Raw genomic sequence first — 27,582 nt, 5'->3', positions numbered from 1 at the left:
AGTTCAGTATTTATGAGATTGTGCCTTCTGTAAAGCAGTATGTATGATGAGTAAACAAAGATCAATAGCTACATTAAAAAACTAAAAGCGAGAAAGAATATTTTATTTAATCTCTATTTGACGTAGTTGTCTCCTCATTTTTAGTGTTGCTCTATTGCGTGCCTTTATCATCATCCTTAAGCAATATTACATCAGTCAAAGAGTCTGAAAGCTGAAATATAGGCAAGATTTAAAGTAAATATTAATAGATCGATGAAAAAGCTCAAAGTGGGCAGGAAGAGAAAGTATGCATGTGCTGAAGGATGAGCAACTGTTGTCAATCTTTACAAGGTCAAGAAAGGATTTGAAGGAATATTCATGTTATGGAAAAGAGATATAAGTTAAGTGTCTTTTGTTTTGGTTTTTGGCTATTTGACTTTAGCCCAAATTTGGCAGTTTCTCTGCTGGATGTGAGTGTTGAGGCTTACTGATCAAACAGTGGTGATGCTGTTTTACTAATTTTGTTCATTTGTTTGTTTCGCTTCCTCACAGTGTACCCAGACCTTTGTAACATCAGCCTGGCAGCTGTGGGTGATGTACAGAAGCATCAAGACCGCATTGCATTCTGGGATGATGTATATGGCTTTAACATGACATGCATGAAGAAGGCTGTGGTGCCAGAGGCTGTGGTGGAAGTGTTGAAAGCAGACACACTCATCTCTGAACCTACAGTCATACAGGTAAACATTCAACCTTCTGTGTAGCTCCTTTGCAAATCCAGTGGCAAGGCTGATATTTAAAAGTAAAAGTAATGTCCTTTACCAAATAAAATGACAATACAACCTGAATGGTTGGCTTGTCTCTGTATTTATTTGGGGTTGTTTTTGGCTGGACACACAGTAGATAATTAAACGTGACTTGTCAACCAAAATAACTACTAGAAACTTTTTGTCTCTTTAAGTTAAACTCTATTTTTTCTCTTTATCTGACTTTGCACAGATATTTTTGATCAAGCTTACAACTTTGACTTTTTTTATTGTTCTGCCTTATTTGTGTTGCAGTGATTAGAGATCAGATATTCAATTTTGTCTTCGTTTGATGACACGAACAAGTAAAAATGTTCTGCAGCAATACACCTGTACACACAAATGGGAGAAATAGAGTCTTCAGGGCTCAGGCAGTTAAAAAATCGACAGAGAACGAGAGCTGCAGTTAGCTGTATAGAGAGATAGGGCCTTATAGCTTGTGTGTGTATGTGCATGTGTGTGTGTGGTGATGCTGTAGAGCTGGGTGATTGATCTGTCTAATCCTTGTTTAAGTTCTTCTTAAGGAAACTTCATTACTCTCAGCACACTGAGGACAGAGTAGTTTTAGCTGTGCTGGTGGGAGAGTGGTATACAGAGAATATGCAGATAAAGACACAAGGAGTCTCATATCTAAGAACACCTTTTGTGGATATATCTCAGAAGGATTGCTCTTTCCTCTTTTCTCTAATACCTTTTATATGTGGGATTTTTTTTTTGCCAGTTGGCCTGTTTGCTAAGTACCGTGTCCTCCACCCATCTCAGAATGTGATGAATGAGGGTAGAACTTGATGTAATGGAATTTGAAACCTCTAATCGATAGTTTCTCCCCTCCAGTGACAAATAGACAGCCCCTCTGCCCAAATTACAAGGACTCCCATCTATTGCCTCCCTTTGATACGATCCAATAACATTCCATTAAAGCTGGCTGCTACTCCGGAAAATTGAGAGCCCTTTCATGGAATTATATATTCCAGCTAAGCAGATAAGTTTTTTTTTACTCACAGTGAGAAGAGATAGCAATGTTCAATCTGAGCAATGTTTAATTTGCTCCCTTTAAACCTGCCTTATGTTATGCAGTTGTTTCCAATCATAAATAGCTTAAGAAGTCATTTTGCTCCTTGGTATTCCAAATTGTTTCTTAAGAAAAGCACAATGTTTGCTACATACAATAGGGGAAATCATTATTCGATTCCCTGCTAAATTTGTAAGTTTGCTCATTTACAAAGAAATTAACAGTCTCTCTAATTTTTATGATAGTTTAATTTTAATAGAGAGAGAGAAAAAATGCAAACAACATAAACAAACAAACAAATCAAAAAACACATTACATAAAAGTTACTACCCAGCCAGAATTCTGGCTTCCACAGATTGGCTGTGTACCCAAAGGTTACAATTAATCACTTAACTACAGATACTACAGATCTCAACTCGTATGCTTAAAGCACTGTCCACAGTTTCTTCCATGCCAACATCTCCACCACCATTGCCAAGAACACAGAGGTGTCAAAGGGCCAGGGACAAGGTTGTAGAGCTACACTAGGCTGGAATGGGCTACAAGACTATCAGCAAGAAGCTTGATTAGACAAATATTGGTGCAGCCTTTTGGAAATAGAAGAAATATAAACAATTTCAGTCTCCCTGCCTCATGGCGTGAGGATGATCATGAGAAAGGTGATGGATCAGCTCAGAACTACACGGGAGAAGTTTGTTGATGATCTGAAGGCAGTTGAGACCACAGGCACCAACTACACCATCAGAAACACTACACTGTAATGGATTGTAATCTTGCAGCGTCTGCAAGGTCCTTCTGCTCAAGAAGGCACATGTACAGGCCTGTCTCAAGTTTGTCAGTGAATATCTAGATGAGTCATAGAAGGCTTGTGAGACAGTGCTGTGATCACAGGAAACCAAAATCAAGCTCTTTGGCATGAACTTGACCCGCTAAGTTTAGAGGGAGAGAAATGTACGACCCAAAGAACACTATCCCCAAAGTCAAGCATGGAGGTGGAAACATTATGTCATGGGGCTGTTTTTCTGCTAAGGATACAGGATTACTTCACTGCCAATAGATGGGACCATGTCTTGGAAGAGAACCTCCTTTCCACAGCCTAAACAGTGCTGATTGGTCTTCCGGTGTGATAATGACCCAAAACATACTGCCAAGGCAACAAAGGAGTTGTTAAAGAAGAAGCACATCCAGGCCATGGAGTGGCCTAGCCAGTCTCCAGACCTCAGTCCTGTAGAAAATCTGGAGAAGGAACTGAAACTTCAAGTTGCCAAGTGGCAGCCAAGATATTCTGCCTCTCTCATTTCTTTTTGAGAGAGCAAACTTACAAATTCAGCAGAAGACCAAATAATTATTTTCCCCACTATAGCAGTACAACTTGTTGGGTCTGCGCTTCCACAGGCCCGGCTGGTTTAGAAACTTATTCCCTTTAACGAAGCAAGGAAGCAAGATGAACAGCTTTAGCTGGTTTTTACTTGCTAGCAAGGGAGGCTGGTTGGAACCAGGCTCTTGGAGCTAACCGCTCCTCACCTGTCTCCTAGCCAACTTCAAATAAACAGCCTTCCTTGCAGCCTTTTATTCTGAGAACACAAGCATTACTAAACAACAAAACAGAACCCTCACATAGGATGTCCCATAATAAAACACTATAGCCTCCCCCACCAGCAGACTGGCTGGGGAGGTGGTCAGAAACAAAGGAATGTCTTTGATCCTACAGTTTGAACCAAGACTTACAAATTTAAGTACAATAATGGCAACATTTAACAATTTGACTCCAACACAACTGTATTCCTCCACTACCAGTAAGATTCTATCCAAAATCACTCTATATTTAAATCTATATTTTACTTTTTAGTCTGATCTAATTCTAGTATCTGATTGATGAATGTAAAAACAATATCCTCTATGTTTGAGTCCTCGCAATCGCTAAAATGAACAAAGAGAAGTGTTCTTGGCATGTACTCAATTTTCTGCTTTTGGCTCTCAGCTTCCAGTTACTACTGAAAGCTGTAGTAAGTAAATTGTCACAGCCCTAATTAGTCACCATAACTGTTATAAAGTAACATGATTCATTTAACTGATCTGGGTGCTCAGTGGGAGAGTGTATCTAATTAGAGTTGCTATATAAATAATGTCAGATGATTGTCAGAATGCTGTAGAGGAAAGTCATTTTTCCCACCCTTGATAGGATAATAGACAGGTGCAGGATATGATTTAGGAATCATTTCCTCTTTTGTGACAATTGTAGGGGATAGTACCCTTTAAAGCGCCCTTTAACTGGCCTGCAGTCAGCTATTTTGTCTCCAGTAGGGAGACATTTTTTGTTTTTTTCGGCCAGCTCGAGTTAGTCAAAATATAATTACTTTCCAACTTTTTTCTAAGCATATATTTGCATGAGATTCCTAACAGAAATGCAATTTATTTAAAAAATCACCATTTATAGTGAGTGAAATCATAGCTTTGTACCAAAAAAACACAGTGATGGCAGGAAAATATGCCAGTTTTCAATTTGCCAGGCAGTACCTGAACAAAGCACTGATGTTAACATGTTCGCATTGACTTCTAAAACACAACATAGATTAACAAAGGCATCCTGTACAGCACATTTAATTTTCTCAGTAAACAATTCTGTGTACAGGTATGTTATTTCCAACATGTCAGCATTGGTTCTCGCAGACATAGTGACAATAGAGAACTACTGGGGAGATTTTGTAAGATTAGCCACTGTGATTGTGGTTCTGTTATTCCTCTGGTTAGTGTTTACTCTGTTCTGCCCGTGTGTTCCTGTATCTAGTCCGCGTTTCTTAGTTTGTGTCTTTTCTTGTGTAAGTTCCTGTTTTATTGTGAAGGTCTGTGTCTTATGTGAGTGTTTTCAGTTTGCCTCCCTAGTCTCGTCATGTTAATTACTCCCAGCTGTGTTCCCACCTGTATGTAATCCCCCTGTGTTCTCTGAGTGTATTTAAGTTGTGTCTTCTGTCATAGTAGTTGCTGGTTCGTCTGTGTTGTTTCCCCTCGGTCTCCCTGCGTCTCCCCGTATGTATTTCTCCGGACCTCCCTGCATCCTCATTCTGGTTTGTCTTATTAGTTTACCCAGTTTAGGTTTCCGGTTTCATGTTTTGTCGCCACTGCTGTTTGTACTAACACCCCTGTAAAGAAACACTCACCTGCACCAGAGCTGCTGCCTTTTGGGTCCTTTTCTACATTCCACACGGCTTGCCCCGGCAATCCGTGACAGCCACACTATTATAAGAAATCTCTACTTGCCCAAACTTGGTGAAGAGCTTTGATTTGACCAACTCTGCTGTTATGAACAAACAAACTCTGTCACAGACTCTATGTAAAATTCAAAAGCAAAGTATACCAACAAGTTTTTTCTGTTATTCTTTGAATTACTTCACAGTTCACACTGTCATTATTATTATTATTAATCTTTTTTTAAATGCAGTTTTGCCTTTTCCCTACAGACAATTGACTGTAACAGAGTGTGTCTGTCTGAGCTGGAGTTTTCATCAGATTTCCACTTGAAGATAACAAACACCACAGACTGCACGGTAAGTCAGATATATACGTACTGGCTTTTGTTCATTTGTAGTCTGTCCACATGCTACACAAAAAGCCCCTGAAACAACATTGTACATCCGCAACCATTTATCAGAAATACTGCGTGAAAGGAACAAGGTGGTACAAACAGAAGAGATATCTGTCAGCACGTGCTGATATATTATGTCTCTGTATTGTCTCTCAGTTGGATGTTGAATAGAGTTTCAGCTTGAATTGGAGACACCAGGCTAATGTGATTTTGTATTGCATGCCATACAACATAGTCAGTGTACATGGCCTGCTTTGCTTTCCATGTCATACATAATTAATTATTTCATCACCCACAAATACTTTGTGGGTTAAAAACACGTAAGCACATATTAAAAGAGAGGATTTCAAAGCTAATCCAGCCTTGTTAACTGGTAATATTCAAACCACATTCGTGCATGTCCTTCCAAAAGTTTGCTCAACCTGTTAATTTTATTTATTTTTAGCACTCAAAGCACATGTGGAATGATGAGAACAACTGTAGTCCTGTGTGAGGCATTATCTGACTCCTAGTTGAACCTGTGAGTAGGTCAGCTTGACCAAAAACTTCAGTACAAAATTGAAGTGCATGGCACCAAAGCATGAAGAATGCTTTATGAGTCCATTTGGACTGGCTCTGGCAGCCACCATCAGCCCCTCCAGTCATGCCACCCAATTCCATGAACTTCCTACAGCATCACAGACACATTTCTCTCTGCAACACCAATAATAACCACCCAGCTAAAGAAGAGCCTCACTACTGTGGGCTTGGAGAGAAGTGATTTGTCCATAACAAGGCCTATTGTGTTGAAGCAGCTTTGTACTATGCTGCAGTGTTACCGCACTGGTGTATGGGTTTAATGGATAATCAATAGGTGGTTATTATCTGGCTTGTGCTCCCTGGGTAAGGCTGGTGGATTTAATGGGATTTGTAAACATCCTTTCATTTTTCCTGTCTTCTCTGCTCTGTAATTGAAAACATCCCGTTTCTATTTCTGGATTGTAAGTCCAGTCATGTTAGAGGTAACAGATGATAGGATCATACATTACGGAAGTGGTTTTTCAGTTTATTGTTATTTTTTGGCAATACTTTGTCCTGCTTTCTTCCTGTTGTTTCACATGTCTTATTATTCTCAGTTGCTGTGATGTATGTAGGAGGACAGATACTGTATGTGTGTGTACGTCTGATGTGTACAATTTATCGTTCAGTCATGCTTGTTTCATGTAGGGTTGTTTTGGTTTTTTTGCATTTATAATGCAAGTACTCTAAGTGTCACTCGTGTAAATTGTAAATACCTGCCTTGAGTATCCAGCCTGCTTGTCTCAGGATTTACAGACGGACTGTTGCCCTGTGGGAGTAGCATGTTGTTACCATAAAGACACTGACCTGTAGTCAGTATTGGCCACAGCTCCTCAGTAGTAGTTAAGATTGGGGTGTGTGAAGGGTAAACTGCTCCTGGACCAGTGCTCAGGGATTGGTGAGGGAGAGCTGCTTCTCCTGTCCTGTGATGGAGCGCCTGCTTTTGTTCTCCTGTCGACAGTCCATTCATCAGCTCAGCCTGCCTAACCTTGCATTAAATGAACAGCACAACCCCTGCGTCTGCGCCGCTCACGCACAAGACAAATCCTTTCACTCTTGCTGTTTTTTCCCAGTCCCTTTTTCCTTTCCTCCCTCTTGAATTCCACACACTTTGCACCCTGTTTACATGCAAACGTTGAAATCTACCTGCTGCATACAAACTATATGTGCTGAAATTTTCATTAAAACTCTGACTGGTCTGGCATCTGTATCTTTTTTTTTTTTGGCTTAACCCTCTAAAGCATTGCTGCCATCATGATCCATTTACCTAAACTGTAGAGTGAGTAGCAAAATATCTCACCCCCTCTCCTAAGGGTGGAAAAGATGAATGCTGATGGCATAGCAGGAGAGAATAAGTTTCTGTCTGTAATTAATTTTAACACTGCTGTCTCGGTGCTGCTGACATAGCTACTGTAGCGCTACAGAGAAAAAAAAGTGAGCAATCCATCTCTTACCTGCTTTCCATCAAATTTGAATTGGGTGTATAAGGGAGGGGGGGGGGGGTGGCCTTCTGGACTGACAGGACAGGTACTCTTCAACTTCAAGGACAATTTTCAGAAATCCACTCTAACTCTTAACAATGCAGCACTATGCAGCATTTTGAGTTAAGCTATCAGTTGATTGTCAGAAAAAAACTGCCTTGGCAGGTTATTTCCACTTACAAATCATCATCAGCACACTGATTTATGCAAATGTCCTGAAAGTTACAGAGGAAGTGTTCTGAGTTTAAACTTAAAAGTCTGCATGTCTGTCTACAGAAGGGTAATACACGCAGCACTTTAATTGGCTAGATTATATTTGATTGAGGAAAAAAATGTGCTTAGAATGTGTTTTCCCTTCAAATAGCATTGTCTAACATCGATACAGTTCACTATTACTACTGTTATTATTATTATATGTGATCACAAAGTTGTATAAAGCTTGTTCTGGGCTCCCTCAAGTTAGGTCAAAGGAAACTGATATCCACCAGGTCCTTAACACTGATTAGTAGCCATAGTGATTCTAACAGTGGTAATTCTAGTATGTATTTATGAATAGTGGTTGTAACATTCAGCACTGACAGCATATAATGGCACTATTTCCGGTTCAGTATTTAAAAAGGGCATTTGCTGACCAATGCAATACCAATTTACTAAATTTGGTAAACCTGTTAATTAAACAAAATTGTGACCTGTATAAAATTAGTCAGTAAATACAGGATGTAGATAATTAAAAGAGCCTTTGGCCTGATTAGTGATTTAGAGCAGCCATTCCCAAAGTCAAGAGTGCTGCGGCCCTTCCAAGATATACTTAATTTCAAACTGAATTTCTCTTATTACTTGTTACTGTGTCCCACACTTTGGGACAAACAAATTAACAGTGACCAACGCCCAAAGGTAAAGGCTTTAAAGTGACAAAGCTGGAGTTTGTCTTCATGCCGTGTGACTATGCTATTTTAACATGCCCTCCACTCGTGCATTCATCAAGCACTCAGGAGCAAAGCTCAGCAGTGGAGCAAACAGTCGGTTTTGCACAGCTTGCCTCTCGACCTTCTCTAACTGTTACTGTAGAGCATCACGAATGAGGAACACCACCTGCAGGTGTGCTGACTCGTGCTCCACCTGAGCCTCACGGCTGCAGTTGAATGGCGAGGCTGAGAGGAGAAACGTAGGGGGAAGGGGGGAGGAATTCACAACATCTTGCTCGTGAGGTGGTCGTGCTTGAAGCCTCCACGCCTGGATAAACCCCATCAAAAGCGCATTAGCCCTCTATTCTCCCGCCCCCTCCCTCCCTCCACCTCACCGCCCCTTCCTTTCCGTCCTTTTAACCCACCCTCTCTTTTCATGCATCCCCCTCCCCACCACCGTATAATAGTATCTGGACGGGCCACGCGGCTCGCTGACACATAGCCAGGCGAAAGAGGAGCGATGATGAATTGCTCCCTGTTGGTGTTATCCATGATGATAATTATTAATTTTCCCCCTGTTCTTCCTGGAGAATGGGGGCCGGAGAGCTGCAGTCTTGCAGAGCCTCCTCTGTGGGCCGCCAAGAATCCCACTGTCATCACTTATCACAGACAGAGCCGGGGCCCAAGGCTAAACGCTGATGAAAATGAAAAGCGCTCGTTCTGATTTGTCCTGTTTTTGGTGTGTGGTTGTGTGTGTATGTGGCTCTGTGCTTCCTCTCCTCTGTCTTATGTTTTTGATCCCTTTTTGTCTTCATCCCCTATATGGTAGGAAACATAGGCTTTTATCTGATTTCATAAGATGTCAGGTATGACACAAAATTTTTTTTGTTTAACGCCAAACAGGACAGCTTTTTTCCAGCAAACACCTACTATTTGCTACCTGCTTAGTAGATGGAGCAGTCCATCTACTGGTGAAGAAAATTGTAACATTTAGCATAGAGATCACTGTTTAGCATGGGCGGCGGTCTTATATCGGTCGTTATTAGCTATTTGCTCGTTGCCAGTACTGGTACCATTAACTGTCGATAAATGTAAAGTAAAAAAGCAAAGATGTGTGAGAAACGCCATTCAATCATGTTATTTATGAGTGTTGATGGTGTATAGTTTGTGCACATGAGCGTACTCTTTAGTGTCCCTGATGACCACACACGTGTTTGGAATCTGAGCAAAGTCAGGAAGTGTGTGTGAGCAAGTTATCGGTGACAGCATTTGTCACATTATAAGCTCATAAAACTGACATAAATGCTGAGACCAATACTTTTATCAAAATATCGGCATTAGTATTTGTCTTAAAAACGCTATATGCCGTGCTGTAATTTAGTATCCTTCCCAGTTTTTGGAGAAACTGAGGAATAAAGAGAGAGATTACCATGCTTAAATTCATCAGGTGGACAGAGACAAGGCTCAAAATAAATATGGGAGTACATGGGCAAATATTTGCCCTCTGGCTAGCTATAACAACTCTGTAATCTGTGACATGATGCCTGTTGTCTGTTTAAATACTAAAATAATTTCCATTTCAGGGAATTCACCTTTTTTTTTTCCATGCGAAAATAAACAAACTTCTTTTTACTGTTTTCAATACCCATCTGAAGTTGAACTTTCAAGCTTTTACTAAGTCATTTCGGACACCCGGATAAGTTTGATAAGTTCTTCTCTTCCTCTTTAATTAAAAAAGTGCTAAAACATGTACAAATCAGGTGAGAGTCATCCAGACCTCATTTGATCTTCTTCTGTTTTATTTATGAGGCTGTTACATCCTGTTTTTTCAGTTGCGATTTTAATGGGGCTCTGAGCTGCTAAGCTGTTTGTGTATTTGCAAGTTTCTCTGGCCTAAATTTTAATTGCCCGTCTCGCTGGCTGTGTGAAAGTTGCACAACGCAAGAAGTGACAATCAATCTCGCTTATGAGGCATTGTCATCGACGAGGCGTGATGAGGATGATCTCTGCCTCTCTGGCTGAGAGAGGTGAATCTGCTCTGCCTGACGAGTAATTACAGCTAATTTCCTAATTACCTGAGCAGCGAGCTTTTCTGTAGCGTTCATTAAAAGCCATAATTGCATTGGGTTGACATGCTCTTTTATCCACTTTGGGTTCTTTTCTCACGGTTTAGCTGCGACTTGCGGTGCTGCCCCTGCCTGTCTCAGTCGATAAAGGTTGATTGAAGCCTCGGTGCGTGGAGTTTATTGAACGCAGCTTCTGACAGCAGCATGATTATCAGGGTTGCGTATGTGTATTTTTGAGTGTGCTGCAAATACTTTTAGTATTGCAAAAAAATCTGAAATTGTTTGGAGAGTTTTACAGAAGCTGTGAACAGATGGTACTGTATTTTATGTCTTGAAAGAAGAAGCAGCATTCCCTCTGGCATTTAAATGGTTTCCCCATCCTCCATTCCCCATCTTCCATTACCTTGCAGTTTTTGTCTCCCTACCTTTTGTCTGTTTTCCTACCTTTACAGCTTCCTTTCCTCTCTTCTGTATACTATTTTCCTCTCTTGCATTGATTCAGCTCTTCTTTGTCTCAGAGAGCCGGCCTCCAAGTTGTCAGCTGCATCAGGATTAAAAGCTATTAGTTCTGCATCATTGCCACTACAAGTGCGCTCCTGAGATTGATAGAGTGGCTTTGTTCCTCCAGTGGGGGCAGATATGAGAGGAAAACAAACCTGGGGGGGGGGTTACACCTCATATTTGACAATGGTCACCTAAAGACTTTCCCTCAGTTTGTTTTTCAGTCAAATGTGTTTATGGCGCTGCAGGACTACAGAGCATGTTTTGGAGCAAAAACCACACTTCCTTGCTGGTTTTTAGTGAATTTACACAACTGTAAGACATGTTAAAAGCTCATTATTGGACCAGAGATTTTTCAGATGTCCGATTTCCCTTTTCCTTGTGGGAATTGTTGATTTAAATTCAAATGTATGGAGTAAAGCGTCATTCATTTTCCTTAACCTTTCCTTTTCTTCTTTTCCTGACTTTTGAGATTTTTTTTTTTTACATTATTGGAACACTGCCACCAAAATAGCCACCTTTGATAATTTCATATAACAATCTAAGGTATATATTTTTGTTACTGTCAGCAAATTTCGCCCAGTGTTGCCTCATGCGGTAATTTGTTTCTTTTGTCCAGTGACAAGTCTCAAGCGAGGTGAGAGGGAGCACGCGGGGACATGTTGTTGACTCAGCCTAAATGAGAAAGCAAGTTGTTTTTGAGAAGAAGTGGGGCTGAAGAAAATAGAATGCAGTTCCCATACAACTCATTTTGATATCTACTATATGTAAGCTGGCATTGCCACTGTGGCTCTACAGACCACACACTAGGGCTGTGCAATACTGCACACTGGCCCTGTAAATAGAGGGCCAGTACTGCCGATACCAATACCAGTGGAGAGCAGTGTGTCGTGATTCATGAGATGAATCATGTTCAGTTTTCAAATTCTGAACATATTTTAATGACCACCAAGTTTGGAGGCCTGGAATGTAAATATCCATCTGATCATGTCTCTGTCAATGTCTGTGCTTTAAATGTTCTATAGGCTAGAAACAAAACAGAAAGTCAACACAAAAAGGTTCAAACATTTTTCATTGTGCATGTTTAAGGTTTATTTTATATTATTTTTTAAATTAATGCAGTTTAGTTGGCTTCCTACTAAACTTAGTGGCAGTATTGATCAAAGTATCGATCCTATCATGCTAGTATTGATCCAATAGCAATACCAGCCTTGATATCAATACTATTGATACTATTGATATTTGCATCAATATGCCCAACTCTCACACGTAAGAATAACATGACAAAGCTGAATTGCGCTTTCTCCTTTAAGGAGCACTTTAAACACAAAGATAAGGGTGCATATCGAAAGTTTTTTTTTTCTCCCAGTTTGTTTTTACTGTCTTGTTCTTGAACACAGTCCTTATCATGTGGCTCATATTGCTCATTAATATCTCGAGACATGGTCTGCCTCCAGCCTCGTGCGCACTCGCTCTCTCAGCTCTGCATGTCACCGTTGCAGTGTAGTCAAACAAATCCAGGGGTTTATTGTACTGTCACATTCTAACACACCCCTCATATTTCATTGCAGGCAATTGTGGGCTACTTTGACATTTTCTTCGACAAAGGCTGCAGCAACAAGGTAAGCAGCGACCGAGCCATTTAACGGAAACTCAATTATGTTCACGCTTTAGCGTGTTCCTCCTCCCTGAGGCATTCGCTGGCAATCGACGGGCGTCCTAGCCGACTGCTGATACAAGCACTTACCCAGCAGAGCCGGCCAGTTGGAACAGGCGATGCCAAGCTGTGTGAGCAGCACAGACACGCCTTCTGATTGCACTTCCTCTTTTACCTGAAACTCAAGTTGCATTCTATTGATTTGAATTTCAGTAAGATTCTGTTTATTGTACATACTCAGCTATAAATGATTCAGAGACCAATAGCTGTAAGAGTGGGTCAGCTTTAACAGAAACTCACCTCACCTTTTTTTTCTGCTTTCTGTGGCATATTTGACAGGAATCAAAAAACCATGGTTTCCTCTTTTGAAATAGTTTCACATTAATGCTAATTTCTTTCACAAAAATCTGGCCCTATAAATAGATTTGAAGTCCTTAAGCATTCAAATGTTTTGTTTTTTTGCACAATAATACAAAATGACAAAGTGATCCTCCTTTATAGAAACTCAGTACTGACTTTAGGATGCTCTGCTAATGTTTTTTCCCTCTCCACATTACTAGGTGATGTTCTCCACTGGTCCTCAGGTCACAAAGACACACTGGAAACAGACCGTGTTCCTGTTGGAGAAACCTGTGTCTGTCCAAGCCGGTGAGTCAACACTTCCCTGAGAAACACTCTACGACACTGTGCAACGTTTAGTGCTACTGTCTACTCAGTTCAGTTTAATTTTTTTTACTCTTATTTACATATTTTATAGGCAGGTTTGCATTTAATATTCAGGTGTGGTAATTCTCATGATATCATTTCACTCTTCTGGACCCTTTGGGGTGCGTCATAGTGTGTTGCAGTCAGTAATCTGTCTGTGGTGGAGATGTAGTGAGGCTGGTTGACACCCATTATCCGTCAAACACAGTGACAGCGAGGGATCAAAACAAATCGCATTCAGCCATCAGAGGCACCATGTAAAACTTCATCTGATAGCCAGCTGCAGGCCTCTGAATCATGATATGTTACAAGGGAGGCGTTTTGTAACTGGCCAGTCAAATATCTGCGGAATCGCTGTATCAGCACGTTAAAAGACAGTTAACTGATAGAGCTTGATGTGAGTCGTATTTGTATGATTGTTTATGGAAATGACTTTCTTTAAGCCCAATCTCCACCAAACTGAACTGGACGTCTTGTCCTGTGTCTTGTGTTCACTAACAGCATCATACAGTGATTCATCTAATAGCTATATTTTTTTAAATATTACAGATTTCACTTCATTGTGAGGACACTGACGCAGAAGTACATTATTAGAAGACATTTTGTTTTATGGTGTCATGTGTGTCCATTAGAATCACAAGCAGATGCCCACGGCAGGGTACTCAGAGCCATTATGCTATCATGTCAAGGCCCCTTGTGGTGTGGCTCTCACACTTTACAAAATGCCATCAGTTACTAAACCCTCATATAAGCACAAAAGTGTGACACAAGTGTGTCAGTGTGTTTGTTGTTGTGAGGACATTTATTTCACCATTTATTTTATTATATTCACTTAAACATTTCCAAGTTTAACGATCACAAGTAACCGTACAACTCTTAACCTAATTCTAACTATATCCCTAAAACTAAATCTTAAGCCTCAACTAGGTTTAAAAGGTGTTTCAAAAATTGAGGGCTGGCTAAACCTAAAATTTCATCCCTCAGATAAAGCTGGCTCTCCAGTGGCTGGCAGTAAAGGCATTCTTCCTCAGTTTAACACACAGGGGTTTTGCTGTTAGAAAACAAAAAGGAAAAACAAAGTCAGATCACCTTATTAAAAAGTCTTTTCATCTCAGAAATGGTTGAAGAATTTGAAGGTTCCAGCATGTTTTCCTTTTCAGACATGGTGCTGATTCTCAAACTCAACCAGCCAGTTCTTTTCTCTTTATTGTAAAAGAAACGATTATTGCTGCTAGTGTTGCATTCAAAAATGGTATTCCCGTCACAGTATATCAGTTTATATACAGTGGTGTGAAAAAGTATTTGCCCCTTCCTAATTTCCTGTTTTTTTTGTATGTTTGTCACACTAAATACCAGACAAAGATAACACAAGTAAACACAAAATGCAGTTTCTAAATGAAGGTGTGTTATAATATAAACTAAGTGTGGTATATCACATCTTGGGACAGCTGAGTTTAATTTCTCTAGCCACACCCACACCTGATTACTGCCACACCTGTTCTTAATCAAGAAATCGCTTAAGTAGGACCTGCCTGACAAAGTGAAGTAGACCAAAAGATCCTCAAAAGCCCGACAACATACCAAGGAAATTCAGGAAAAAATGAACAACAAAATAAATGAGATATCTTAGCTTGGAAAAGGTTATAAAGCTGTTTCTAAAGCCGTGGGACTCCAGCCTACCACATTGAGAGCCATTATCCACAAATGGCAAAAACATGGAACTTTACCGGGGTGGCTGGCCAGCCAAAATTCACCCAAGAGCACAGCAACAATTCACCCAAGGGGTCATAAAATATCCCAGAAAACATCCAGAGAACTGCAGGCCTCACTTAAGGTTAAGGTCAGTGTTCATGTCTCTACCATAAGAAAGAGACTGGGCAAAAGTGGCCTGCATGGCAGAGTACCAAGACAAAACCACTGCTGAGCAAAAGGAATGTAATGGCTTGTCTCAGTTTTGCCAAAAAACATGTTCATGATCCCCAAGACTCCCCAATATTCTGTCGACTGACAAGACAAAAGTTTAATTTTTTGGAAGGTGTGTGTCCCATTACATCTGACGTAAAAGTATCACAGCATTCCAGAAAAGGAACATCATACCAACAGAAAATATGGTGGTCATATAATGGTTTGGGGCTGTTTCGCTGCCTCAGGACGTTGAAGACTTGCTGTGGTAAATGGAACTGTGAATTTTGCTGTCACCAAAACATCCTTAAGGAAAATATTTGGCCATCTGTTTGTGACCTCAAGCGGATTTGAGTTCTGCAACAGGAAAATGATCTAAAACACACCAGCAAGTCCACCTCTGACTAGGCCACTCCAAAGTCTTCATTTGTTTTTCTTAAACCATCAAAATCCTGATCTAAATCCGATTGAGATGCTGCGGCACGACCTTAAGAAAGGTGGTTCATGCTCGAAAACCTTCCACCGTGGCTGAATTACAACAATTCTGCAAACATGAGTGGGCCAAAATTCCTCCACAGCCATGTAAAAGGTTCATTGTCAGTTATCGCAAACGCTTGTTTGCAGTTGTTGCTGCGAAGGTTGGCCCAAACAGTTATTAGGTTTATGGGGGAAATCGCCTTTTCACACAGGGCCGTGTAGGTTTGGATTTTTTCCCCTTTAATAATAAACACTTGTGTTATCTTTGTCTAGTATTTAAATTTGTTTGACAATATGAAACATTTAGATGTGAAAAACATAAAAAAGAAAGGGAAATCTGGAGGGGGGTAAACACTTTTTCACACCACTGTAATACATAATGTCTGGATGATTTCACATTTATTACTGCTGTAAACTCTTTCTCTCTATGTTATCATAATGGGAATCATGGATATGTCTGCTGAAGTGGGAATGGATGAGCTTTGAGACTGGCTGTCCACTCAGTGGCCAGATATCAGACTTAGTCTGCTGTAATAAATGACCTGTGTGGGGACAGAGCCGCTTGATGTCCAGCTACTCCTAGCCGTGCTCAGCCTGCGAGGCCAGCACCCGGGGTGATAAGAATGTCAAAACTTCTGATGCTGCACAGACGCTATCACGGGCTTTGCATTATCCTAGGGAAGATAAATGCATCAGAGAGAGAGCAGAGAAGAATAGTATGCTAAAACAGAACAGAACTAGGAAGCTGCACAGTGATACCAAGAAGCATTATGCACCAGATTTTTTCACATAATAGTGCATGACATGGTCATGTGAAAAAGAATAGTGTGAAAAACACAAAAAGTTCAACCCACGATTTAGTAGTCTGTGGAACCTTTAGCAGTAATAATTTTAAGTTTTACTTTTCTGTTTAATTTTGTCAGTCTAATACATTGTTGAGCAATGCTGACCACACTTTTTTTTTACAGTGTTTTCTCATTTCATTGATGTTTGTTGTCATTAATTTATGTACAGCTCTCTTACAGACCTACTACAGCATTTCAATTATGTTACAGTTAGCATTTTGACTGGGCCACCTTGATTTTGTTTTTTCCTTCTTCAGCCAGAGATTTGTTGCTATGCTAAAGATCATAGTCCTGTTGCAGCAAGGCTGTAGCTCTCAGACAGATGGCCTGACATTAGACTGAAAAATATCTTAATCAGGGGGAGTTCATGGTAGGTGCAATCACTCCATGTTAACCAGATCCTGTGGCTACAAAACAAGCCCAAATCATCACCCCTCCTCTATCGTGCTTAACAGTTTGTATGAAATGTTTGTGGTGATATGCTCTGCTCTTTTTTTAGAGAGAAGAGATTTTGTCCTGTAGTATGCACTGCAAGGCATATAACACTGCAGATCATTTTTACCATCTGAAGCAGTGCCATCCTTTAGAGCATGCACAATGCTAGACTTTACTCTCCCATCCCTCTCCTTATGCCAAAAAATGAAGAGCGACAGCGATAATATGAATGCATCAGCCTATTTTTTGGTAAAAGACATGTTGGTAATAAGAATAGTCAAAAATTAGGTCTAAGGTCCATCTCAGGTGAAATCTCAGGGCACAAAGTGAAATTCATCAGAAATGGTCCACCAGAGAGTGACCTCAGACTAGCAATATGATCATGAACAGGAGATCATTTAAATCAGGTCAAGTTTTTTTTTGAGGCAGAATTCTGTTTATTTCAAGTTCAAAGATTTAAGCAGCACCAAAACTGTTCTATGGGCTTATGACAAAACAGGGCTTCATTATTATTATTATTAGTAGTAGTAGTATTATTATTTGTGTGCATTTTTGTAGATTTCTAGATTTCAGGAAACTAAAGAGCCGATTTCCTTTAAATATGCGGTGTACATTAATGCTTATTATCATGTGTGTTATCATGTTTTCGGGACCTCCAATAAACAACTATCCTGTACACAACCGGTGAACACCAAAAATGTAAAAAACCTCATGTGCCAATGGCCAGTCTGTGGCAGTCTGAGCATATTAATGTCAGAAAATCAAACAGTAACATCTACAAGCTGACAGTTATAGTTTTTGCTAATTTGGGTTAAAAAAATTACAATTTAAAACGAAACAGCAGATTTGAATATAAGTCTGGAAGGCAGCTGGCTGGTGGTGTGTCTAGGTATACTCCTCTTTTGCATGTGCTGCCATCAGCTTCTGGCTCTGGTAATCCTTCATAGGATGTTACCTTTCCTGTAGAAACTTCTGAGCTCTGGTTATTTTTGGAGTGTAATGGATATGACTACCTCTAGAGGCCACTAGACCAGTTTGTAGACTTAAACTTGTTCATTCCTCCCACCTCTACACATGTTCTGTCTCACTCTGGTCTTCTTTGATCAGTGCCTATTTTACCTAGTCCTGCATTATCTAGAAGGCATAATGTCATGTTGCACCATTAAACACACAGACACAGATGTGTTTGTAGCCTGAGCTTTTTCAGCCTAGAAGATTCTGCCTCAAATTGGACAGATTAAGTCCATAAAGATCCATCAGTTTGTGCATGCGTCTCAAGCTTGAACCGAGCAGTGCAAGCAGAAAAAGTTAAATGGAAGAATAAAATGAAGGGAGAAGCAGGTTATTGATGTGCTTCCTCTACCCCAGCACCCTAACGGTCTCCAGCCTCCTCCAGGGGCTGTAAACCAGAAATGGAGTTTTTAACAGCATTCACCGGCTGCCTGCTAGGCTCCCATGGTGTACTTTTACAACACCCATATACACACATTCTTCTTTACACACTGAAATGCACAATTGTTTTTGCATAGTTCTGTACTAAACTTCCCCTTAGCTGTAAGAGAAAACTTTCTAAAGTTACCTTGAAGATGATAAAAGTCTCTGTTACACACACATACACACACACACAATGGCCTCTCCTCTCGGGTTATGACTGAGAAGCACTTTTAGCTCTGATTGGCCGAAGTAAGGGCTGAGCATAAACAGCCAGTGGTTGTGTTTCATATTGGCTCAGGCTGTGGTGATTTATCGTGGCGGGACCAAATCTTATTTGATGTGTTTGTACGAGGTGCAGCAGTAATTAACTCTAAGGCCGCACTTCTGTGGGAGGCCCTTGCTCAAGAGAGAGTAGGCACGCAGCAGCCTGGAACAAAACATTGCTGCAAATCCTCCCGACTGGCAGCGTAATAAATTAAACAGAAAATCATTTGTCATGCTCTGGTGTGTTTGTGTAGCTCTAGTATTGAAGAGGAGGGTCTGTTTTTCACAGTTTTACCTGCTTAATGTTCACTGGAGAAAGGTCACATTTTCTTCTTTGCCTTTTTTTGTTTCGGTCCAAGAAAGTACCTTGAGCTGAAGCAGTGCCCTGGTTACGTGCTCAGAGCTAGTCAGAGCAGCTAAAACATGGGCGTGCATCATCATCCAGGCTTTCATTGGTCAGTCAGGTAGTCTTTATTCCTGCCCCCATTTTCATGACTCACCTCGTGTGTCCTGAGTGGAACCGTAGCTCTTCCAAATATCCTCACCCCTCCCTCCCTGCCTCACCTCTCCAGGCACAGTTTAAACACCTCTTTACCTCCTCAACCCTCCCCCTCTATCCTGTTTGAACTCTGAGGGTCCTTGAGCTGTCGAGCAGCAGTGGCCGAGCTAAGCTTAAAGTTCTTCAGGGTTGTAATTCAACACATGGATCAGTTGTGAGTGCAGACCGGTGCTCGGGATATACAATCCATCATCTCTGCACCTCTGCCTCTTCGCTGTGCGCTGAACGAGACCTGAGAAGCAGAAAAGGATTAGATGAAAGCAGATTGGAGCATAAGGGAGTATGCCAGAGAATTGTGAGTGAAATGTAGCTATGAGCATCACATCAGTGTCAGGTGAAGTCAGCTGCTGTGGCTTGCCCTTTTGTATAAAAATATACATCAGGATGACAGAAGGATCCCCAGAAGCTTTAAGAGTGAACATGTGCTTGAAATGAACTATTTTTAGCTCTGTTGTGTTGCTAAATTAACTGTGCGCGCGTCCCTCTTTATACTCTCTGCGACTTTCCCTCCTCGTATTCCCTTTCTTTACACTTTTAGAAAAAGATTTTTAGAGGGAGATGGTGGTACTAGTTCTACAGGAGACTACAGGAGTGCTAAGTGAAATGTGAATGACAACAGTTTAAATGAATCACATATAACTCTGGTGTAATTTCATGGAGAAACGCTGCACTGGGCTGACATGGGCGCTTTCTGTGGGCCTGGTGGTGCTTAATGATACTGGCACGGTGATGTATGACATCGCAGTGAAAGCCCGACACCGTTCCCCGACTCATTTCCACACATGGTTAACTCTTTCTCCAAGGTTCTGAACGGCCAGTTTACTGAAAGCACGAGGCCCTCTTCCACTGGGAGTTTGCACTGACTGATTACAGCAGAGCTGCTTGCATACACCATGACTGAAAAGACACTCTGTCATGGGTTGTTTGTATGCTGCAATACACAGCTGACATTAGACGGACAGCTTAGAGAGCATGAGTCTTTGGTCACAAGACATTTTTATTTTCCTTTCAGTGCTGTTTTAACAAAAGGTTACCAAAGGTCAAGCAATTATTTCTTTGGCCTTTATCAACCTCTTATCAAGTGAAGTTTGACTGCAGCCTCCCAAAACCACCACACTCCATCACAAGACTACCAGTAAGGCAAAACCCAGTCCTCTAGAAACTTATGGCTTAGGTATATTCAGTTCCTAAAAAACAAGGATAAGGAAAGAGAGTTTGTTTCATAGCTATCATTGACTGATTTCTAATGGTTTTCTTTATCAGCTTTAGATTGTGGAAATTGTCTCATTTTATAAGTCAAATGCACAGAGACCAGACTTCAGCCTTTGTAGAGACACAGGAAAAGACAAACTAGGCATGTGTGTCAGTGACCTTTTCCTTCACGGTTGGGTAGTTTTGCTTCTATATTGTTGACCGATGACCAAGTTTATTAAGTTGGGGGTGGAGTCGGGGGCAGAATGGTGTCTTTCAGTTTATTACTATGGGATGTATCTTGTTTTCAGGTTTGCAACATTTCTGTGTATTGTCTTTTGTAGAAATCTTTTGGTAAAGTTTTATTAGTTATAAAAAAACAAACTGGATGATTGGCATGAAAAAAGAACATTACAAAAGTTATTAACCAGTGTAGTAATTCAATTTTATTTTATTTTTATACCACCAAATCTAAATAACGGTTGCCTCAAGGCGCTTGATATTGTAAGGTAAAGAACCTACAATAATACAAAGAAGACAGAGAAAACCCGAGCAATCATATGTGACCCGCTATGAGTAAGTGCTACAGGCAACGGTGAGAAGGAAAAACTCCCTTTTAACAGGAAGAAATCTCCAGCAGATCCAGGCTCAGGGAGGAGCGGCCATCTGCTGCGACCGGTTGGGAGTGAGGGAAGGAAGATGTGCTATGGAAGAGAGCCAGAGATTAATAATAAATGATTAACTAACTAGTACAACTTTATTTCCTAAAAAGGTTGCGATGCTGTGTAAACCCTTTTTTTTCTGCCATTCACAAATTAGAAACAGATCAAGGGCAACAAAAGACTGGACAAGCTGCTGAAAAATACCTGTTGGAACATCTGAAAATTAATTTGGTTATTTGTTGATGATCTTTGGGTCCTTAAAGGAGCAGCTTTAATAAAACAATTGGTGCCTAGCTCAGCTACCATAGGGTGAGATGCGGGGTAAACCCTGGAGAGGCCACCAACCTGGCGCAGGGCTAACACAGAGAGACACTCACACCTATGGGCAATTTTAATATATAAACATATGCTATCAACGCACAGTTAAAAAGAGAGCATTTCCAGTAGGATCAGTGTGCACTATTGCACATGGCATGGGTAACTTTACCATCTGTGAGTGCTGGTGTGTTAATGCTGAATGATATATGCAGGTCTTGGAACAGCATCACTCCCTTCAAGTGACTACTTTGCTTATTTTAGTAAGACAGCACCAAACAATATTCTCCTCTAAGATTTCTTGTCATGTGTACTTTTGGTTTGGTTACTTGTTTTTAAATACTCTTTCTGAAAGTGATTCAGTAATAAGGTTGTAATAAACTAGAAAGTTTTCACCACTGTTCTCTCCCAACATAGCAGTGGCCCCCACTTTCCACACCCAAATATGGAATATTCTTATGTTCCATTACAATTTGTCACACAGTGGTTTTTGTTTTTGTAAAAGCCCCCACAGAGAAACGCCACGGCTGTTTGCCCTCCTTGTAGTGAAGTGACAGCCCCAGAGCACAGCACCAGCAGCAGATTCTGTGACAGCACCGTTGGCATGGAAACGAGTAAGACATGACAGCAGCGATGGCGGACAGTTTGCTGGAGAAAGCTCCACTGTCAGCATTTTCTCTCGTCGTCCTCCTCTAACCTCCAGCTATGTGGAGCGCGCAGCATGCGGAGAGGAGGCAGGCCGGGGATGGAGAGCGTGAGAGGATGCTTGTTTGCCATTTGGGTAAACATTCATTTACCTCCAGCAGTCAAACGTGAAGTTAATCAGAGTGATTATGCGTCATAATCAGCAGCGCCTTCTCACAGCCTCACCGATCACTCGTGCATCGCACTGTAGACGCGCTGCCTCCTTGCTGCCATCTGGGGATCGCGACACATCTGCATTCATACACGCACGCTCACAGACAATCTTGCTTATTAACATACATTAAACCACATTGCCTTTACACACATCATCATTTCTGTAAGCGACAGTGCGTTCAACTCATACTGCAAAGGCCTGAGCTCAGCAGCACTGTAGTGCTGCAAGGCATCAGGAAGACTTGTTTTTATGAGCAGTTACTCATTTCTGGTTTACTATGGACACACGGATTGATTTCAGTCTAATTGTTTTCTGTCTTTTGATTTATTCATTTATTTATTTTTTATCAGTGCATGATATGTCCAGTTTTATTTCCCTGAAATTTCTATAAGGTGAATAAAAACAAAATCCACACACATCAGTAGTGCACTTGAGCAAATATGACATATGTAGCTGCATGTATACTTTATAGCATTTTGGTGTTTTGGTGTTTCTTTGTTGTTTGCTAACACTATAGAATGTAGAAAATACTGAAACACTGTCCCTCTTTTACAAAAAATGCTCTTTTTTTTCCTCTCAGTTTTGGTTCAGTGCTTTGGGACTTCCTGCCTTTGTTAGTAATCCTACCTGACTAGAATATATTAAGACAAACTGATGGTAAAAATCTTGTCTTTCTTTAAACTCTGAGTTTCATTTGCAGATTTTTACGTGGTTTTTGGCTGTAACTGTTTATATTTGATTTCTTTTAATTCATATTACTTCAAAACTGATGATTTACTGTAATGTGTCTTATTAACAGCCTTTATATTTTGAGCAAAGTTCTACTTCTTGTGGAAAGTTATCCCTCAGGGGTAGATTTCAGCTCACAGATGAGTTAATGATGACGCATCCCTTCAAAGAGAAAGAGGGAGAGACCCTCCAGTTAAATGTGATGTGACTTCAGTATAAAAAGGTGTACTGTACTCATATTTCGCTGTCTTTGATATTTTCTTTAGGGGAAGAGCTTCAGGGAAAGATCACTGTGCGCAAAAACAAGAAGGATCCACGCTCACTGTGGGTTACCTTTGAACTCCGAGACAGGAAGCAGACTTATAGCCTCCAATAAGGACAACCATCACATGGTCCTTGCCACGAGTAGTTCGAAAGAATTAATACCTTAAGTGTTTTAAATGTTGGTATTGTTCTTGGCTTTTGAAATAAAACATACTGTAATATGAGATTTCCTCCTTGTCAGTGTCTTTTTGTGCACATTCAGTGTAACTACACAAAAATGCACATTCAGCGTGACTATGTGTTTATTTTTACACATACTGCCAAATGCATGCTGTTGAAATAGTAACTGCAAATGGTTAACAAAGGATCAAGGCTTCTTTGCTCTTTGTGCACTTAATTGTTTTATTTATTTAATTTTACCTTGATAAAATTGACATTTTCCCATTAGAGTAAAAAATGTTCATTTTCCACCTTTAATGTCCATCTTTTTTTTTCCCCTCACAGTTATAGCTTCAAGTCTGTCATACTGAAACAGGAGCCATCACACCAGCCACAGGTTCTGTGGACATTTAGCGCAGGTTTATCTGGGTTAGGTTTATGCCTGAATTTACTCTTCTCTCGGTTAGGATGAGTGTCACTGTCCCTGCTGCCAAGAATCAAGCCCGTAGCATCATATTACCACCAGGAACCATGTTTTACAGATAGCTATAGACACTTTTTGAGTTCATCACTGCATCAGACCTGTTGCCACAGATTTCCATTCCAGTTTTGGTGTAATTTGGTATACTTCAGCCTTTTCCCCTCCCTTTCTTAATGATGGCTTCTTGATGGCCATCCTTCCACTGAGACCATTTCTGATGAAGTTTTGGCCGCTTTGGCCTGAACATACCATTTAAAATTTGTTCTTTACTAAGTTGTCTGTTATTTGCGAACACAGCATTGGTTCATGCCTTAAGTTATCTTTGTCAATAAGTCAATAAAACGAATTACAAGTCTGAAGCCCAGAAATCAAGATGTAAAGAAAAAATGAGTGACTCAAAGTTGCTTGAGTTCTACCCAAAAGAGTTTTTAAGATTTATCTTATAATATAATTAGAATCTTTTTTTCCTGGGGTAATCTTGGGTAATCACTGTGCTTGTGGAAACCATCACAGTCATCTTGTAGTTCTACGGTGTTCCATAGACATCATGACTCAGTGTGCACAATCAGTGTGAATGTTTGCTGCCTTTAAAATACATCCAGACTTTTATGTGTCACAGAGGGTCTCAAATCAAATTCAGTCAATGTTAATCAAGAAGCACAAAGTGGAGCACCAAAGGCAGAGCATATTTTTATAAAGAAAAGATTTCCATTGGGGATCATTAAGTAGAGGATATCAGCTAGCCAAACTCTTGTCTAAACCATTTAAAGTCAGTTCAGCAATCAGAGAGGCTGGATATTTTTCTGAAGCCACTATACATGCAACCTTGATGTCTGAAGATTGTTTAACAGTTAAAGACAGCGTCAGGTGCAACCTTAAGTCTTTCTCTTCAAATCCGCAATTTTACTAATTTCACTAATTCTTCAAATCATCACTCACATGCATCTCTGCCTCATCCAAAGGAGGCTGCTCTTTGTTACAGATTGTGTGCGCTTGCCAGGTATCCCTCCTTATTGTCCTACTTTGAGCTGTGTGATACCTCAGCAGGGGCATCATCCATCTTCCGTGAGTTTACTGGGACAATGCAAAAATGAATTTAAGCTTTAAAAAGGCTGACTGAAGCCTCTTTACATACTTCACCGAGCAGGTCTGCTTACAATTACCCCCCCCCCCCCCCCCTCCGAGAAAGAGGAGTCATCTGTGAGGGGAGCAGCGGACTCTGGGCCTGGCTCCCTGTCTTAATGATGATTTGACGGTCACATTTCTACCGCTTCCCTGTCGTCTCTGGCATTCTATTCCTACAGTGTGCTGTACAAGGTGACATCAAACAGGGCGAATGCTTTTTTTGTGTACATGTTTTATTTTTTCTTGCAAAGTTGGATTCGTGGGATTTTGGTTGCGTGGAGTCAGCTCTTTAACTACGCTCCATTCAGTAGTGTCATTTTTGGCTGGACTGCGAGGGACCTGCATCTAGAGACTTTTACGGAAATCGTTCAGCATCATTCCCACATTTTCTGCGGTGTTGTTTCATAATAAACAAGCACTGATGTGTCCTTTGATAAAACTGACGAAAAAAAGAATTCACAAAGCTGGCACCGCCGTGATTAAAAGCCTTAAAAGAGCCTAATAACGCGCCTTTGTTCACAATTGATTATGTTTATTGTCTCACAGCCTGTGCCATTCGTTTTCTCCACATTATTCTGTAAAAAAATGACGCTCATTCTGAGAGGTAATCAATTTTGTAAATCTATTGCACTTAAACGCTCATTTACAAAGCAACATATTTATGACACATTCATTGCTTTGGGTTGGATCACTGTGTCTGAAATAATAATGAAAACGAACGTCAAACAGAAGGAGAAAACAATCCTGAAGCTCAAAGAATTTTCTTTACTTACAACGAAATAGCTCCTTAAATGAAACGAACCCAATTTATTTATAAACACCTTGGGGTCTTTGTCACTGGACGAACTTGAACTGCAGTGTGTGAAGGCTCTGTCAGGGCCGACTGATGAGGATGCTGATAATGGGAGTCGTGCGCCTCGGCATGACCCCCCCCAGCTAACCCCCCTCCGCTGAATCACGGCTTCCCAGGCGTTAGAATTGGTGCGGCTTCTTATCGCTCAGGCGACAGGGGGAGTGATCAATTAATTACAAGAGCTCACATAATTAACGAGCACGAGGAGACACTCGGCGAGAGGCAGTTCACATCCTCCGTTAGGATGCAGTCCGCTCAAAGTAATGAAAAAACACACACACATATATATGTGTGTGTGTGTATATATATATATGTGTGTGTATATATATATATATATATATATATATATATATATATATGCTGACACAGTAGAATTTAAACAGTTGCAGGATGTGACGCATCTAATGCGCACTTTCTTCACTTTGGTGCGCGTGTGCAAGTAGTGTAAACCACGCTGTTTCTAAAGAAAATACAACAAACCGGGGTCTTTTTGGCAGTGGGCGTGTATGTGCGCGCGCGTGTGTATGTGTGTCAGTCCGCGCGCACAGCGGTCTCTGGAAGAGGAGCAGAAATCAATTACAATTATTCTCTGTTGACAGTATAATTAAACTCAAGGCTGTGGCTAATACAGCCGCTCCAGACTCTTATCTGGAACGGACGGAGATTTACAAGCGCAAGCAGCCCGGCGTGCATAGCAAGCGAAAGGCCCCGAGTGAGACCCTCGCGTGTCCTGCTGGTACCACACCGATCACAGCGGGCGAGCAGAAACTGCCCCAAACTTCCCCAGCTGTCCAAAATACATAAATAAATTAATAACTTAAAAAGAAAAAGAATCAGGGCATTAAACGGACATTTAATGTACTAGTTTATTACAGCGGTTCAGATGACGTTTTTAAAAGCGCTCCGAGTGCTTAGAGAAGAAAAACGCCATAACGACCAGTTCACAGTATAGCAAGTTAGTTTAAAACATAAATTATTATTTTCGTTTATTTATTTTATTGTTTTTAGAGGCTCTTTGAGATTTATATCGCATGTTAGTGAACGCTACCTGGTTAAACAACGTACTTGACTGGCAGCGACGCACTAATTATTTTTCCGTTCACTGGGATTGACCTGACTTGACTTCACTCTTGTGAGCAAACTTATGTCCACGTTGCCGGAAAGGATCAAGAGGAGCCAGTTTGGCTTGTTTCCGACACAGTTTACCACCCGTCCCGTGGCCTTTGTTTTCATTTAAGCTCATAATTAACGCTCCATTCTTAAATCATCAGTTCACCAGTGGGGTTTTAGTTTGGGGGTAAAACACAACTCACGGGACACGTGTACAGCGAGATTCGGAGAATACGCAATGCAGTGTTTTAGACTGTACAGTATGCCCCCCTCCGCCTCTTTGGGGTGTCACTGCTTCCAGTGCAGGCTCCAGTGGTTGGCTCCGGCTCCCCTTAAAACACGTGACTTTAACTTTAAAAAAAAAAAACAGAAATCTTCTTGCGTAAGACTTTAACAAATGAGTAGCTTTGTCAAGACCTCGCCCACTTTTTTTTCTCTGTATTTGATCAGTTTCCTATTGGTGACGCACGAAGGAACGTATAGAGCCCAGAGCTTTGTGCGTAAAACCCGCCAAGTGGAAAAACTATTTATAGTTCAGGCCATTTTTAGCACATGGTGTATTCCACCCATACAACTTCTGAAAATGTGTGTGTGTGTGTGTGTCTAATTGTAATTGTTGAATGTGAATTTATGAGAATAACTATAAAGAACTCCCTCATCTTTGA

General features: G+C 40.8%; 1 protein-coding gene across 1 annotated transcript in view; it reads left to right on the top strand.

Moving 5' to 3' along the window:
- The window catches only part of prmt3 (protein arginine methyltransferase 3), a 64,810-nt gene extending 41,395 nt beyond the window's left edge, over nucleotides 1-23,415 (top strand). Inside the window, exons 12-16 of the mRNA XM_085460660.1 lie at nucleotides 532-719; nucleotides 5,256-5,342; nucleotides 12,463-12,513; nucleotides 13,109-13,196; nucleotides 23,192-23,415. Of these exons, the coding sequence (XP_085316786.1) occupies nucleotides 532-719; nucleotides 5,256-5,342; nucleotides 12,463-12,513; nucleotides 13,109-13,196; nucleotides 23,192-23,301 (524 nt within the window). The 3' untranslated portion in view covers nucleotides 23,302-23,415. The remainder of the gene's footprint in view (nucleotides 1-531; nucleotides 720-5,255; nucleotides 5,343-12,462; nucleotides 12,514-13,108; nucleotides 13,197-23,191) is intronic.
- Nucleotides 23,416-27,582: the final 4,167 nt, after the last annotated feature.

Source organism: Copadichromis virginalis, linkage group LG1, assembly GCF_057382275.1.
Source record: "Copadichromis virginalis isolate Kocher_CV1m ecotype Utaka linkage group LG1, C_Virginalis_male_GT1.1, whole genome shotgun sequence".
Classification (NCBI taxonomy): domain Eukaryota; kingdom Metazoa; phylum Chordata; class Actinopteri; order Cichliformes; family Cichlidae; genus Copadichromis; species Copadichromis virginalis.
The sequence above is the reverse complement of the archived record's forward strand: the minus strand, read 5'-3'. Positions and strand labels throughout refer to the sequence as shown.